Raw genomic sequence first — 17,985 nt, 5'->3', positions numbered from 1 at the left:
CTCAGACTTTTCTTCTATTATTTTATTACTTGTAAATTGTAATGCTCCCTTATACCCATTGTGTTTTCCTGCATAGACACTTAACGCCTTTAAATTACTAGAAAACTATGGACTGAATAATACTCCTGACCTAACATATAAAAGTAATATTTAGCATTAAAATATGCAGTTATGACATGTACTACTTCTGTTGATATTCACTGGAATGTATATCACACGTGATGTTTACTATGTAAGTGGCATACTTTAGCAAGACTTAACATGACAGGTAGGTCAAACTGTGTGTGTGGGAGGGGTCGCTGATGTCATTCTTATGGATAGACCTGTCTACGTAGATCAGGTAAGGATGATGATAAGCAGGCCTTAAAGGAACTTAGGACTTGAGAGAGGACATGGGGTGGAGATGCCACATGATACTTGCTTGAGTAGCAAGTATCATGTGGAGATGCCTCTGCAGGAGCAGAAACAGGGGAGTTTTGGGGGTATTTGCTGAGGCTGTCTGAGGAAGTGAGGCTAGAGCTGATCAAATGCCATGGCGTGGGGAACCAGGTGGAGCAGAGTGGTCAGAGCAAAGGAAAGAGTATGCGCAAAGGCATTCCTTTTAATGTTTTTAAGTGAAATGTGTTTGTTTTATTGTTTCCTTAAAGTAACAGTAAGCCATCCAGGTTTCACGTATGTTAACATACTCAGTCTGAATGAAACTTAACTTTGCATCATCTGATAGGGCATGATTTCATAGCTGAACTAAAGAAAAAAATTACTTTTTGGGAGAGAAAACTAGTAAGTAAAGGAAGCGCTAAGTATTTAGTAACTGTATTGGCGATGTTTTTGTTAAACTTAAAAATCACAGCATCTTATAGTTCAGTCTCTTAAAGTGAATTTTTTGTTTTGCTGGGGATTTGGCTTTTTCAATGAAATCTTTTTCTCACTTAATGATATAATTCTTTACCTCTTGTCTATTTTGCATTATAATCCTAAGGGTTAAGGGACTAAAGTTTGCTCACCATTGCGTGAGACTCTTGTTGGTATTCAGTAGTTAGTTTGGTGATCGTCTGCTCCTGGGAGAGGGTACTGGTGCTTTTTCCCTTCATTACTCTGGTGTTAGGTTAAAATATGATAAATCAAGAATTTAATTTAAGTGTGCTTAGATAAGACTTATTTAACAGATTTTTAAAATTTGCATATCTAATAAAAAGCTAATTGTTTATCCCAAAATGGTATCGATAATTCAAGAAATAATTTTCAGTTATCTTAAAAATATACAGTAATATTCTCCTTTTCTGGCATTATTAGACAATAATGTTGCTTCATGACTTTTCCAGCTAAATTATAACATACCATTTATATATGTCAGAATTTATTTTATGAGAAGCCTTTTACTTTCATTCTTTCTGAAATAGTCTACATTTAATTAACATAATTTAACCTTCTTTGGTTACTCATTATCATGCATATTACTGTGCTGAGGTGTGATGACTCGGTTATGTACCTAGGGGTTAATAAACTAGATAGGGATGGTTTTCCTTCCAAAATATAATCCTAGCTCAGTGTGCTTTTTGAATCCTTGGGCACACATTTCATTTCTTTTCTCTTTCTGAGATGTCATTCTTACTACTGGTGATGGGCCTGCCTGAATCTTCTCTTGCTCATTTTAAACTGCAGAATAGGAAGTCAGTTAGCAAAACTTGATAGAAATAACCTGTATCATAAGAGCAAAATAAACCCTGATTTAAGGACATTTGTTCAGGATAAAATGCTTGGGCTTAATTGCATGAATACTGATACCTGTTTTGGATTTTCTTATGTATTTTTGGTTTACTTTTGTATTCTGAACTGTCTTTTGTATTATTGTGTTGCCTGAACACAACTGATCGCTAGCTCTAGAAAGCTTTTCCAAATAGGCTTGCAGATATTTTTCCTCCTACTTTGCAGATCATGACTGATGAGTTGAGAGTTGTTAATATAAAAGGGCTTACAGAGTACCTGGAATCTTAGACATCAATATTCAGCTCCTCTTACCATAGAGGACAGAGCTAATGACCATGGAGGACTCTAAATGTGTCCAATAATTTGTGTATTTTGTTTGTTATTTTTATTTTTTTGAGACTAGAGTCCTGTTCTGTTGCTCTGGCTAGAGTGCAGTGGTGTCATTATAGCTCACTTCAACCTCCAACTCCTGGGCTCAAGCGATCCTCTTGCCTCAGCCTCCCTAGGCTGGGACTATAGGTGCTCACCACCTTGCCTGGCTAATTTTTTCTGTTCATTTGTCTATTTTAAGGGATCAAAGTTATCTTTCAGATTAATTTTGACATCTTTATATATATATGTGAAATTTTGGTTTGAAAGATAAATTATAGGCCAAGAAAAAAATAACATTTCCAAAAAAGCAACATATGTCATAACCTAGAATGTGAACCAGTGACGGGGCAGTTGCTGCAGTCATAGTTGATCAGCCTCCACCTTGACTGGACAAAGAAGATTAGTACCGTGTTTCCCCGAAAATAAGACCTACCCATAAAATAAGCCCTAGCAGGATTTCTAAGCATTTGTGCAATATAAGCCCTACCCCGAAAATAAGACCTAGTGATGGGCGTGGCTACCCAGTGTATCTGCCCAACCCATGCATTTCCTTGTGGAGCAGTAAAGAAGACGAGCAGCCCTTCTCATCTGCCCCATGAGAGCTCCATTGCTCAACATGAGAGATCTGGGGCCAATGGTTCTAAAGGAAATAGAGTCGCAAGAAATTCAGGATGGAATTCGGGGTTTGGAGAGTTACGATGATGTTCCAGAAGAAGGCGACTTAACTATATTTGAATAAATGTAGATTGTTGTACCATACTTAAAAAAAAAAAAAAAAAAAACACATCCCCTGAAAATAAGTCCTAGGGTGTCTTCTTGAGGAAAAATAAATATAAGACCCTGTCTTATTTTCTGGGAAACATGGTAGCACCTCAGCTTGTTGACTTTGAACCCTGCTGCATAGTACATGGGTCAAGGATTGCAGCCTGCTGAGAGAATAATTTTGTGAATGGAATGTAGTGAAGTGGAATTGGAAAGTCAAAAACATGGGCAGTTTTGGGGTTGATCATTGAAATTTTTTCTGATTACATGTTTTGGATTTCTAGATTCTGTCCCCTCTGGGTCGCATTAATGAAGCGGTGAATGATCTCACCAAAGCTATTCAACTGCAGCCCTCAGCACGGCTGTACAGACACCGAGGGACCCTGTACTTCATATCGGAGGTGAGTCATTTTTGTCTTGGACCATTTCTTTTCGTGATGATAAAGATTTCACTTTCCCCTTGACTTCAGAAAGCTTGCTATTTGATAGATTTGGGTTTGGGCTGTTTAGTAATAAGTCTGTGCTACAAGACAGTTATAGAAGCATTTTCTTTAGCTGAAATTAAGCCCAGTGGAGAACATTAAGTACTAGAAACAACATTTTTCTTCTTTGAGCTGTCAGCAGTAACTAATTCTGGACTGGCATTAAAAAAAAAAAAGAAGAAGGAAAAAAGAGGCAGAAACGGAAGAGAAATTTGGTTCACGGATGATAACTTCAGCCTTTCTTGCAAATGTCAGCATAGGGAAGCAGGTGCATGTTGTCAATTTGATTATTAAACTTAAAGGTACATTTGAATTTCTTGAGTATCACAACCCAAGAACCATAACCTGAACTAACATGGCTTTCCAGACTATAGCTTCTCTGTGTAAGTGACCCACATTGAACAAGATTATCTTTTGTCATCACAGTGGTATTTACAATTGCCATAATTATTTTTGTGGGTTTATGGCACTTTTAATAACGATTTTCTATTACAAAAGAAATATATGAAAAAAAATCTCAGCATAATACATTCAAAGGTTGATCTATGGCATAATTATTTTAGAAGCATGATAAAATGCCAGTACCAGAAGTTTCTCTAACAGATGATCACTTTAATAGTATTTGAAACAATATTATTTTGGTCATTGAGACAGAATGCTTAAATTACAGCTTTGTGAGTTTTTCTCACAATCAATTTCTTAAGAAAACTTAAGCATGGTGGCTGATGCCTATAATCCCAGTGCTCTGGGAGGTGGAGGCGGAGGATCACATGAGGTCAGGAGTTCAAGGCCAGCCTGAGTAAGAGCAAGACCTCATCTATACTAAAAATAGAAAAAAAATCAGCCAGCTGTGGTGGTGTGCACTCATAGTCCCAGCTACTCGGGAAGCTGAGGCAGGAGGATGCCTTGAGCCCAGGAGTTTGAGGCTGCAGTGAGCTATGATAATGCCACAGCACTCTAGCTTAGGCAACACAGCAAGACTCTGTCTCAAAAAGAAAAAAAGAAATTTCTTAAGAAAACCAACCATTTCAACAAGTAGGATAAGCATTCAACTAATATTTATGGCTATGAAATATTTCCTTTAAAGCCAAAAACGGCATAGGATAAATTGGGGTGTTTTTTTTTTTTTTTCTCTACCAGTCCAAAGTAGGAAATGCTCAAATAGCTAATGAATACTGTTTTATTTTTTCCCCACTTTGCTTTTTGTAGGACTATGCAACAGCCCACGAAGATTTTCAGCAGTCCTTAGAACTGAACAAAAACCAACCTATAGCTATGCTATACAAAGGTTTAACTTTCTTTCACAGAGGACTTTTGAAGGTGAACGTGTTGTGCCATATGTGTACCGTGTGATGATTCTGTCCTTTGTGGGAGGGAGGAATTCAGTGGAATGCTGTTGAAAGATGATGTCTCAAGTGTCTAACTGGTCTATTTTAGAAAGTAGTCTGCATCAACATATTTATTGAGCTCCTACTATATGCTAGGCTCTTGGAGAAGGTACAGAAAGGGAGAGAATCAAAGGTTAGTAGGAGGGAGAAATGATACTTTGCATTTATAAAGGGTACAGTTTACAAAGGTTTTTTTTTTTTTTTCCACATAGAGTTTATCGCATGGTAAATACACTCAAGAGAGCAATAAAAACAAAGTGATTTGGAAACGTAGATAAGAAAGATTCCTTTGAACTATAGAGTTAGAGAAAGTGCTGAAGAACAAGTAGACTTTGACCCAGACCTTGAAGGCTGAGTAGGATCAGGTGGTGGAGGCGGGGAAAGAAAGGCCCGGGGAAGTTGGGAAGTTGGACATGTGGCCAGTTCATGGAGTGGCAAATAGTCAGGTGTGCAGGAGGTGAGGCTGGGAAGTTGATTTAGGTCCAGGTCCTTGGTCTAGAGTACTGAGCTGAGCATTTTGACTTAAATGCCTAGGTCTAGAAAAGCTATAAATTCTAGATTTGGGGAAGATATATAGTTGAGACCAAGTCTATAATTCAGGAAGTAGATTCTGATGATGTTGTGGCTGAGGAGATGAGGGCCACAGAGGCTGGCCAGGCGACACTGGTAGTGTTATAAGTCGGAGGGGATGAGACTTGACCAAGCTCCTCGGGAGACTGAGGGAGCAGGTCTGGAGACACTTCTGAGATTGATGGAGTTACAGTCCTTGAAGACTGACTGACAATTGGGAAGAGAAGGTAAAGGGAAGCAGGAGAGCTGTCTGAACTGACTAAAAGTGTGGGGCAGAAGTGTAGCCTCCAGCCTGTCCCTTCTTCCTGCCCTGGCACTCGCTTCTGCGTTCCCTGAGGACCTACTGTGCAGCAGGCTTGTGCCAGGAGCCAAGGGGCTGGACCCAGCTGGGTGCTGAGTAGGGAGCTGGCTTTCTCACCCGGGCCTCCTCAGTCCCCCACGAGGCCTGGCACACAGTAGGTGCTCCCTGACTGAGTACAGACTGGCCTAAGGACTAAATACAGTCAGCCTGCACAGCTGAAAAGCAGTTCATTCTGACTAGGAGACCAAGAAAACCCTCCCAGAGGAGGTGGTACCTGTCCAGAACTTTGAAGGCTGTGAAGAATCTCAGTAGCACATGGCAGGTGTATGTACAAGTGTATGTACCCTGGCAGAAAGAACAGGCATTTTATTGTTGAAAATGGCTCTGAGGATTTTGAGGATCTGACATACATATATATTTGGGGGGTGGGGAGAGGGTTTACCTGTAAAAAGGCCACATGTTATCAATTCTCAGTGTAAGGACAGTGCCTGTCACATAGTAAGTGCTCAATAAGTATTAGTGGGATAAAATAATTTCAAGGGCAGAGCATTGAATTTGGCATTAGGAGTTTTGATTTGAGCTCTCGCTCTGAACCTTATTAACTGCACCGTGGACAAGTGACCTGAACTCTTTCAGCTTCTTCCACATCTAACAAAGTAGAAACAGTTCTACTGCCTGCCTGTTGAAGTGATTGTGAGGATTAAATAGAATATTTTATGTGAAAAGTACTTTGTAAGCTGTAAACAGGGATCCAGTATTAATTATTGTAGATTCTAAAAGAATAATTCCCACCCCACTACAAACCAGACCAAAGAGAGTATTGCAAGTTCTATTCCATGCACCTCATATCCCTTTTGCAAGTACGTGGAGGATAGTCCTAAGAAAGACACTGTCTCTTCCCTTAGGACGCAGACTGGCAGCCACAGGCTTTGAAAGCAGTTTCTTAAACGTGCTTTGAGCAGCTGCCAGGTGGACTTTTCCAATTTATTCTGTATCTGCCCTCTGTTCTTCTCATCTTCTCTCACAGTCACTGAATTGAAAAAATTCAGAACCATAGTACTACACTCAAGATAGATCCCTTGAATATCTCAGAGAGGAGAAAAAGATTAGAAGTGCAAAAAAATACCACCCTATAAGTATTAAGAGGTTAAAATTATTTTTAAAAGTAAACAAATGCAAACAAATGATTTCACTTTTAACTTTGTTACTACAAAGCCAGGTTTAGGAACACGGGCAGGGCTCTTTGGGTTATTTGGAAATGAGAATTTTTCAGAAAAGCGCTATGATTGAGACACTAACTGCAAATTATACAAGGACTAAAATTCAGTTTGGTTTATTCTAGATCTGCATGATGAGAAACTAGTAGCAATGCTTTCATTTTCGGGTCGTTAGAAGCCCCTCGGAGAACCAGTCTTACCGGGTTACCTGGTTCTCTTTCGTGTTCGCCATGCTCATAAGCACTGCACCAACAAGTGTGATAGGTGGGGACTCTTTGTTTGCATTTTTATGGATCTGCTGTCCTTGGAGGTCAGAGTGGTTACATGTTGTCTTATTCACCCCAGTGGCGTCCCCATGAGGTATAGAAGGAGCAGAGTGTGTCCCCATTACAGAGATAGGAAAAACGAGTCAGTGGTGAAATGGCTGAATTAGTGAACAAACTTAGTCTAGATATTCCTGTTTCTCCTGTTAACCATAGAGACCAAGCATTATAATAAATGGGCCAGTGAGTTTGAGCCATCTTTATGTCCTAAAGGTGGTCTCTCCAGGCCAACAACAATTTAGAAATTGATTAAGTAGGTGATTGCTTATTTACTTTATGATATAATACATTAGAAGCATATCAGGTAATATTATATTACAAATTTCACAACTGTCCAATTCAGTGGCTATATCAGGCATTTTGAATTTTCTTAGGGAAACAACGGCAAGAACTTTCCTACTGAATTCCATCTGTTTTATCTATGTTATAAGGATATTTCAAAAACTGTGTGTTCTAAGCACCTATTTTTACCAGCCTTCACTTTGAAAGTTCTCTGAGAGTGCTCTGTTAGTTAAAGTGAACAGCCCTAGAAGGTGGTTGCCCGTCAACTCGTAAGCAAGATGGGGGCTGACAGTGGTGTGATGCATTTGCCAAGCAAATGAATTCAGAGCTAGTTCATGTGCTTAGAGATTGATTCATTCGAACATAGTTTCTTTGTTCCCAACGGCTTAAAATCTTGATTCTGCTATGTCCCCTCTTTGGCAGAATGAGGTAGAGAGCTGTGCAGTGATTAGACAGGAACCCCGAAACCAAAGACTCTTAAAAGCTGAAGAGAGATCAGACTTTGAAGAACTGTGGCGTCCCAGCATGCTGTAAGTGGAGTGGGCAGCCCCCTGGGCGTCTCCACCTAGGTGTCCACAAGCACTCCAGACTTAACACGCCCCAACCCGGGCACGTTGTCCCCCCACCCCCGACCGCACCCCCATCCCGGACCTGCCGCCGTCCTTTCTCCTGTACTTCCTTACGTTGGTTAAACGCTCTTGCCATCCACCCAGGCTCTTGAGCTTAAAAGCTTCCTACCCTCTCTTCTCTCTCCCCCCTACACCCAGACGGCCACCGCATTCTGTTTTAGTGTGCCTTTAAACATGTCTCCTGAATTGGGCCCTTCTCTTCTCTCCTTGGAGACCCCCTCTCAGTTTGAGCTTTCATTATCTCTTGCCTGGACTACTGCGGCAGCCTCCTCATTAGGCTCCCTGTCTCCATGCTCTTCCCTCCCCAGTGTGTCTTCTCTGTCGCTGCTAGTAGTAATCACCTCTAAAACGTCAATTTCCTGGGGACATGCACCTGCGTCAAGCCCCCTAGTCTGCACTGCTTGCAGGGTTACGCCCACACCGCACAGCCTGGCCCCAGCTTCCTATGCTAGCCTGGTCTGTCATCCTTTCCCTCTCCCCTGCTCCCACCCGCGCACCCCGCACTCCTGCCCCGCCAGGTTTTCACCGTTTCTGAGTGCTCTGCACTACCCTGCACAGTACTGTTCCCCTCTCTAAAATGCCTTCTTTCTTCACCTCTTCCTTCTCCAAGACCCAACTCAGTTGTCACTTCCTCCCTGAAGCCTGTTCTGATATCCCCAAGCTCAGTCAGTGGTTTCTTCCTCTTTATTCCCAGAGACTTATGCATATCTCTATTGGAACTCTTAATTGATATTCTAATAACCTGGTTACATAATTGGCTTTCTAACTAGACTGTGAGTTCTTAAGAGGACAGAGATAATGACTTGCTCATCTTCGTATCCCCTGCACCTCACACTGTCCCTGGCACATAGTAGGCACTCAATACATGTTTGTTGAGTTAAGAATATAGTTGTAAAAATCCTAAAAGATCAAGGCTATGCCATGGCAGGAAGCCTAATTAAATGTGGTCTTTAATGTTTCTTATATGTTAAAATTTATCCGTTCTTATCTTTCTACTAAACAGTATATATTCAGCAGGAATCTTTAAGGGTAGGTGGCTGTCCCCATTGTTATCTTTGGAAAGTTTGAAAGCCAGCCTCTTTTGCCCTGCTGTGCCCCCAGAGAAAATCAAGATGCAGGGAATGAATGACATTTTGAAAAGAATTAGGATGGTACTACTGCTTGTGCAAAACTATTTTATGTGCCTACCAGATCACTAAATATTTATTGAGTGCCTACCATGTGCAAGGCATATGACATCTTCAGATGTTGTCCTCTGTGCATTTTCAGGTCTGAAATGAGCTGAAGTCAAGCCTTTTCCATTAAAGCTATTAGAGATCATGGTATTTTGTAGCAATTAACTTTTAGTTAAAATACATCTTTTCCTAGGGAAAAGTGTGAAATGTTTTCATAATTTTTTAATTATAGTAAATAATTAAATCAGAGTGGAAAGTACATTCAATAGAGGTTTATATCTAGGTTGTTTATTGTTAAACAGGATGTTATATTTCATTAATGGGTTTTCACAGATAGACAGCCAGTAGCCAGGTACACCACGCATTGCCAAGGGTAGCTTCCCAAAGGACAGTGCCTGTGCAGCAGTTCTCACTTCCTTAAGCCACAGACTTGGTGTTAGGCTGAGAGAAGCTATGCCCCAAATGCCCCCAGCCTTGAAGTTTTTGTTTTATTTTGTTTTGCTAGTTCTTTTTCCTTGTGGATCATGGGAATGAATCTTCCAGATAGCCAATCCAGGAGCCTTTTTACTTGTTTTGCAGGCTGTTTCACATTGGGCTTTCTTTTTGGCCTCTTTTGTTGGTTCAATTTTAAATGCTGCTGGTTATGATCATTTTGAGTTATTTCCCTCAGCTATTAAGCTTACTTTTGGTCCAAAGAGCCTTTATTAATTAAGGAAATATTAATATAAAGGTGATATCATTAGCATTCAAACTCCTAATGAAGTAGATAGTGATGAAGTACATAAAATGGGAAGAAAGAGGAGAAACTTTTAAAAGGGAGAAACTTCAGTCTTTGTTATTTTTTATAATAATGCATTTGTTTTCTACCAAAATTAAATCCTTCTGATGCATAGTTTATTGTATTTTCTACCTCTCTTTTTTTAAGTCCCCCATGTAAAAGAAACTCTGTCAGGGACCATGTATAATATATATTTAAATTCCTTAGTGATTTAAACGAAACTCAATTTTAGTAGTTATGCAAATGAAATAATTTGCTATATACTTTCTACAGGAAGCTATTGAATCCTTCAAAGAAGCTTTGAAGCAGAAAGTTGATTTTATTGATGCGTATAAAAGTCTAGGGCAGGCCTATAGGTAAGTAAAATAATATAATAATAGTTGGTAGGAGGGAGGGTGAAGAATGGGAAGACAAGATAGTCTAACATAATAGTGATATTTAAAAAGAAATGGCATTTAGGCCGGGCACAGTAATCCTAGCACTCTGGGAGGCTGAGGCGGGAGGATTGCTTGAGTTCAGGAGTTCAAGACCAGCCTAAGCAAGAACGAGACCCCGTCTCTACTACAAATAGAAAAAGTTAGCCAGGCAACCAAAATTAGAAGCAAAAAATTAGCCAGATGTGGTGGTGAATGCTTATGGTCCCAGCTACTGAGGAGGCTGAGGCAGGAGGATTTCTTGAGCCCAGGAGTTTGAGGTTGCTGTGAGCTAGGCTGATGCCACAGCACTCTTGCCGGGACAACAGAGTGAGACTCTGTCTCAAAAAAGAAAAAAAGAAATGGCATTTCTTAGCCAAGAGATGGTTATTTTAAATTGCATAGGCATTGATACACTTGTTGAAATCTTCTGGAATATAGAAAGAACCATGTGTCAGAGGCTATCATGGTGCAAGTATTATCTATTAACTTCAGTGTGTATATATATATCTAGAAAATGTTAATCCTTCAAGGGTTATCGTTTTGAGTAGTGACATCATAAGCCATTGAGTTATAGATGCTATTGCTGTTTTTTTAGATAGTAAGTAAGGTTCATTTTCATATCACTGTGGATCTGTTTGAAGAGTTCTAGAATAAAGGGCTAGAAAAATTATGATTAATAATGTACCTCTGTCAGGAATGAGAAGTTGTGACTAGAATTTGGCTTCCTGACTCCATACATTGCCCTAACAAATAGGGCTATTCCAACTGTTGGCTTAAAAAAAAAAAAAAAAAGTCTACTATGATCTGAAAAGGAGGTGGCCCGGCAGGGTAGCTAGAAGGAGTTTATGAGTTAGTTATGTTAAGAGACTTGATTCTGGTTCTGGCCTGAGCCATTCTACAGATGTGTGTCCTTAACTTCTGTGAGCTTCAGGTTTCTCACTTGTTAAGTACCATAAAAGATTGAAAAGAAAGACAGCAGCAGGAATGCCCTTTGTTAGCTATCTTTTTTGGGAAGGTTTAAATTCAAGAGCTTATCTGATTTGATAGTTTGAGAAGCTCTCATGTACTAACTTGGAGAACGTGTGTTTAGATTTATTTGGGGTTTAAGTGTTGATATTTATCCTTCTTGCCCCAAAGAATTGTTGGGAATATCAATGAAAACAGACTTGAAAGTGCCTTATAAAATGTTGTATAAATGTAAGTGGGCATTATATTTTTAAAATATTCATTATTTATAGAAAATTGATATATGAAATATTTTGAAGTTACTTCTTTATAAAAATTTTAATATAGAAGAAGATGGATTAGTAACAACCATTTCTATTCTGGAATGATTATAATTCTAAAATGTACTTTTTTCAGAATCTTAAATTGCATAATGATTTAGTAGATTTTAAGTGAAGTAACTTCTGTAACTAAAAAAAATACAATTTTAAGCCTATGAGTTTGATTTAGAATGATAAAACCGTGTATGGTTATAGTCTGTATACCTTTTTCCAAAGGGGAAAAGTATGTTTTTTTTTGTTGTTGTTTTTTTTTGTTTTTTTTTTTAAATACAAACACCAGTGAGAGGAAAAGTATGTTTTTATCCATATACTAAAATTTACACATAGGTTTTTAGGGGTTAGAGCTCAACATGAATTGGGGAGAGGGGTTTGAATAAGCCTTTGGAAATCAATAAATTAATTTTCCCCAGAAAATTTCAAGAAACTCTGTGGTTATGCTGTAAGCTGGTAAGATTTAGAAAGAACTAAGTTGCATGTAATGTGTCAAAGGCCACGTATGTATATAGTCTATAAAGTGATAACGCAACAAAGGGAACACCCACCAAGGCATCTTATTCCCATGTTGGTCCCTAACTCTGGGGACAGCTTATTCTGTATGTTCACTGTAATATCTATACTGTGTTCATAAGTGCTGTTAACCACCTAGAGAACTGGGCAATTTTGAAGCGGCCACCGAGAGCTTTCAGAAGGCCCTGTTGCTCAACCAAAATCACGTGCAGACCCTCCAGCTCCGGGGAATGATGCTCTATCACCATGGCAGCCTACAGGAAGCCCTGAAGAACTTTAAGGTGAGCGTTTATAAGTAAGAAGCACTGAAACTGGAGTTCTCGGATTATTCTTCAGTTCAGGTTAGTGAAATAAATAGAGAAGGGGGACCACGATTAGCGTTTATACTTCAACAAAAAGAAAAAGAAAAAAAAAAATCATTGCCTTGTCCTGTAGACGTAATTTACAGAGCATGTATTTGGTCTGATTTAACCTGGAGGGAAGACTTCTAATTCTAGGTTAAAGAATGAAGTATTTCATGTAGTTAACAATAATATGTTATTAATATATAGTGTCAAAAATGGCTAGAAGGAGGATATTGAATGTTCCAAACACAAAGAAATGAGAAATGTTGGAGATGATGAGAATGCTAATTACCCCGATCTAATCACCATACATTATATGTAGCAGAGCATCAGTATGTACCCCGTGAATATGTATAATTATTAATGGTCAATTAAAAAAACATAAATAAACGTTTTTTTAAAAAGAATAAAACATTCAGAGTTTTCTTAAGCTCCGTGCGTGCTAACACAGCATTTTGTCCTTTGCTGTCTCAGCGTTGTCTGCAGCTAGAGCCGTATAATGAAGTGTGCCAGTACATGAAAGGACTCAGCCACGTGGCCATGGGACAGTTTTATGAAGGGATAAAAGCGCAAACAAAAGTGATGCTGAATGATCCTCTCCCGGGCCAGAAGGCCAGCCCAGAGTATCTTAAAGTGAAATATCTCCGAGGTAAGTCTGAAAGTCGTAGAATCGTCAGATTTTCACGCTCAGAGCTGTAGAAGTCATATCACTTCACTCGTTCCCATTCCGAATGAGACAGCGGACTCTCAAAGAGGCGGGAAACTTGTCCACAGCCACCCCTTGTTAGTGGCAGTGTCGGGACTCAACGGAGTCTGTGTCTTCTAGAGACCAGTCTGATGCTTTTCCTACCATTTCTTATATTTTTTTTCTTTATGAAGTTAAAGTTTTTCTTTTTTTACTTGAGTCAAAAAAACATATTTTGAGCCATATATGACAGTTATCTTGAGGTATTCATTTCTCATCACATCTCATCCAAGGATACAGGAAGGGCAAGAAAGTAACCTTCTGTGAGATTTTCAGCGTTAAATGCAAACTTGGTCTCTTTGACTTGTCATTCCTTCCTATCAGAATTCTCATATATTTTGGAGAAATTAAATTGAGGTGAAGAAGAAAGCAAATCTTTCACTTATCCTTTTATTAGCTATAGTTTTACTCACCTTTTTTCTACCATATATATAGATACTTTTGTTTTCTATAATAAAACCCACATATTTTTTTCTGTATCATGAGAGCTTTATACTATTACTGTCCCAACAGAAAAAGTTGCAAGCTTATATGTATACTTTTAAATTTGTAGTAGTCACATTAAAAAAGTAAAAATCAAAAAGGTAGAATTAATTTTAATAATATATTTTATTTAATTCAGTATATCCAGAATATTAGTTCAACATAAAATTAATATAAAGCCAGGTGTAGTAGCATGCCAGGTAGTCCCAGCTATTTGGGAGGATAAGGTGGGAGGACTGTCTGAGCCTAGGAGTTCGAATCCAGCCTAGGCAACATAGCAAGATCCTGTCTCTATTTTTTAAAAGAATGCTATTCATTAAATAGTATACATCTTTTTGTACTAAGTCTTTGAAATCTGGTATATATTTTATGCTACAATACCTCTCGATTTGGATGTTAAATTTTCATTGTAAATACTTGATATGAATTTAGAATTTATAAAATTCAGAGTTGGAAAGGTAAATTCATACGTGCAAGTTGTTCCAAACATACCAAAGTTTTCTAATGAATGACTCAAGTGTCAGTTTTTAAGTTTAAATTCATTCAAATCAAATACAATTTAAAATTCATTAATAAAATGTGGTATATGTATACCATGGAGTACTATTCAGCTCTAAGAAACAATGGTGATATAGCACATCTTATATTTTCCTGGTTAGAGCTGGAACCCATACTACTAAGTGAAGTATCCCAAGAATGGAAAAACAAGCACCACATATACTCACCAGCAAATTGGTATTAACTGAGCAGCACCTAAGTGGTCACATAGGTACTGCAGTAATAGGGTATTGGGCAGGGGGGAGGGGGGTGGGTATATATATACATAATGAGTGAGATGTGCACCATCTGGGGGATGGTCATGCTGGAGACTCAGACTTGTGGGGGGAGGGGGGAATGGGCATTCATTGAAACTTTAAAATCTGTACCCCCATAATATGCCAAAAAAAAATTTTTTTTTTAAATTTTAAAATTCAGTTTCTCAGTCACCCTAACCTCATTTTAAAGATTCAGTAGCAGGGTGGCTAAGGACTATCCACTGGACAGCATCACTCTTTACCCTATATTAAAATTCCCTATTCCTTCTAATTCAGTAGAACCTGCACTTGAGACTTACAGACTGGAGGGGCAGGCACTCTGTATCTCAGTTCTTCTCTACCCTGCTTCTGTAGGTAAGCAGCAGCAGTCAGCCTGTTGGTGAAATCGTGTACCTACTTAGTCTACCAGTCGGCAGAGCGCCAGGCTCCGTCTCACACCGAGCTTGGATTCTCAGCCTTTAGAATGGAAAACAGTGAGATCTTCAGTGTTGGTTATGGGAAGGAAGTTAAAATTTAGCCAAAGCACACCCAGATTGACTAACTTATATTTGACCCTGATAACGAGTCAGTGTCAGATTACCCATGTTATCATATAGCTGTGACGTACTAAAATTTAGAATCTCCTTTTAGAATTCTTACAAATGAATGACAGCTTGTTATAAAGTATTTGTATGGCACCTGGCTGTAAAAAAATGTTTCTTCAGCAGTGGTTGGGTGTGTCAGATCTCATTTCCCATCTGCAGAGTATTCTCGATATCTTCATGCACACCTCGACACCCCCCTTACGGAGTATAACATTGACGTGGACCTGCCTGGAAGCTTTAAGGACCACTGGGCTAAGAATCTGCCTTTCCTCATAGAAGACTATGAAGAGCAGCCAGGATTGCAACCTCACATAAAGTAAGTGCTTTTCAAGATGATTTTTTTTTTTTTCTTTTTTCAAAACAGCTATAAACTGGGTGCAGTTCCAGCTACTCGGGAGGCTGAGGCGGGAGGATGGCTCGAGTCCAGGAGCTTGAGGTTGTAGTGGATCATGATCACAACTGTGAATAGCCACAGCGCTCCAGCCTGGGCAACACACCAAAACCTCCATTTCTAACGAAAAAAAAAAGCCTATAGCAAACATTATTTTAATTAATGAAGTGGTAGATACATTCACGTTAGAATCAGGAGTAAGACAAGAAAGCCTAAAATCATTGAGTAAGACCAAAAAAAGCCTAAGACCATGGCTTCTCTGTCACATGAGCTGGAGGTCCTAGACGCTGCACAAAGAGAAGAAAAAGAAATCAGTTACACGCGTTAGAAAGGAAGACAGAAAAATGTCATTGTTTGCAGATCGTATGATTTTCTACAAAGAAAACCTAGAAGACTTACAAATTATAGGAAGTGACAAGAGATTAGAAAGGTGGTTGATTCTTGTAATCAATACACAAGAATCAGTTGTATTTGTACATACCAGCAATAAACAAACAACAGTACCATTTATAATAGCAGCAAGTACTTAAGAATAAATCCTACAAAATATGTGTACCACCTGTATGGAGATCATAAAACTTAATTGAAACTTACTAACAGAAAACAAATAAGTGGAGAGAAATACTGTGTTCATGGATTGGAAGTTCAGCAACATCAATAGGCCATTTCTGTGCAGATTAATTCTAGATTTAATAGATTTAATAAAATGCCATTCAAAATATCAGCAGTTTTTTTTTTTTAGGAACTTGAGCTGATTCTATAAATTATATGGAAGAACAAAGGACCAAGAGTAATCAAGATACTACCGAAGAAGATGATAGCCAGGCGCAGAGGGGAAGGTTCCCATCCTACCATATAGCAAGACTTAATATAGTAATGAAGACAGACTTGTATTGGTACAGGGGTAGACCAGTAGGCCGAAGGAGCAGAACAGACAGCCTAGATAAATGGTAAAGGTATAGTGTGGATCAGAGTGCAACTTGTCAATACGTGTGAGTGGGCCAATTAGGTTATCGTATGAATAAAATAAAACTGATTTTTGTGATAGCACAGATAGACATCCAATTTCAGATGGATGAAAAATCTTAAATATGAATGGCAAAATATTTTAAACTTTAGGCGAAAAATATAAATGAAGACTTTTATGATTTTGAGCATGAGAAGGGTTTCTTAATTGAGATGCACAAAACATAGATCTGAGACAAAAAGATTGATAAATTGGACTATGCAGAACCTAAGAACTTATATTCACCAAAAGACACCATAAGGAATGAGAAAATAATCTCATGCTAGGTAAAGGTACTTGCAACCTATATAACTGATCAAGAATTAGCATCTAAAGCGGGGCGCGGTGGCTCACGCCTGTAATCCTAGCTCTTGGGAGGCTGAGGCGGGCGGATTGCTCGAGGTCAGGAGTTCAAAACCAGCCTGAGCAAGAGTGAGACCCCGTCTCTACTATAAATACAAAGAAATTAATTGGCCAACTGATATATATATATAAAAATTAGCCGGGCATGGTGGCGCATGCCTGTAGTCCCAGCTACTTGGGAGGCTGAGGCAGAAGGATCGCTCGAGCCTAGGAGTTTGAGGTTGCTGTGAGCTAGGCTGAAGCCAAGGCACTCACTCTAGCCTGGGCAACAAAGCGAGACTCTGTCTCAAGAAAAAAAAAAAAAAGAATTAGCATCCAAATTTATGAAGAATCGCTACAAATTTAAAAGTAAAAGGCAACCAATAGGAATGTGTACAAAAGACATGAACAGATGATTTTAGCAAAGGGAAGCATGAATGGCAAATAAACCAGAAAAGGTGCTTTAATTCATAAATTAAGATCACATGAGATTTTTTTTCACCCACTAAATGAGCAAATATTGCAAAGTCTGATAATAGTAATATTGGTCAGAAGAGGACCACTGGGAACTTTTATATAATCCCTTTGAGAGTATAAATTGCTATAACCACCTTGGAACGCAGTTTGTCATTATCTAGTAAATTGGGCATTTACGTATTCTACGTAGGATTCTGCCTCTATGTATATTCAATGCAGAACCTTGTGGTTGTGCACAAATCTGCCAGTCTGTGCAAGACTGTCGACAGCAGTATTTTTTCACTCTAAAACCTGGAAATCAACCCACATGTCCATCAACAGAAGAATGGATAAATGTGATAGAGCCGCACAGTGGGATGTTATATAAACAAATGACCCCAGCAAAAAATGTGGATCGGTCTTAAAATACGATGCAGAGTGAAAGCAGCAAGGCAGTAGGCTGTGCTGTCACACGGTTTGTTTCCCCTGAAGCTCAAAAGCAAAACCGTAGCCTGTGTTGTTTTGGATATACATATGTAACAAACCTATTTTATTTTTGAAAGGTCAGGGAATCTTGACCACAAAATTCAAGATCAGTGACCTCTAGCTTGGAGGCACAAGGAT

At 38.9% G+C, this 17,985-nt stretch overlaps 1 protein-coding gene across 7 annotated transcripts in view; it reads left to right on the top strand.

The window, feature by feature from the left end:
* Positions 1–17,985, top strand: part of TTC13 (tetratricopeptide repeat domain 13) — a 74,316-nt gene that overhangs the window by 29,705 nt on the left and 26,626 nt on the right. For all 7 annotated transcript variants that reach the window (XM_012738197.2, XM_020281726.2, XM_075995456.1 and 4 more), the window contains 6 exons: positions 3,126–3,242; positions 4,533–4,643; positions 10,260–10,342; positions 12,335–12,476; positions 13,014–13,188; positions 15,326–15,482. In XM_012738197.2, coding sequence (XP_012593651.2) covers positions 3,126–3,242; positions 4,533–4,643; positions 10,260–10,342; positions 12,335–12,476; positions 13,014–13,188; positions 15,326–15,482 — 785 coding nt within the window. The remainder of the gene's footprint in view (positions 1–3,125; positions 3,243–4,532; positions 4,644–10,259; positions 10,343–12,334; positions 12,477–13,013; positions 13,189–15,325; positions 15,483–17,985) is intronic.

Source organism: Microcebus murinus, chromosome 19, assembly GCF_040939455.1.
Source record: "Microcebus murinus isolate Inina chromosome 19, M.murinus_Inina_mat1.0, whole genome shotgun sequence".
Lineage (NCBI taxonomy): Eukaryota > Metazoa > Chordata > Mammalia > Primates > Cheirogaleidae > Microcebus > Microcebus murinus.
The sequence above is the reverse complement of the archived record's forward strand: the minus strand, read 5'-3'. Positions and strand labels throughout refer to the sequence as shown.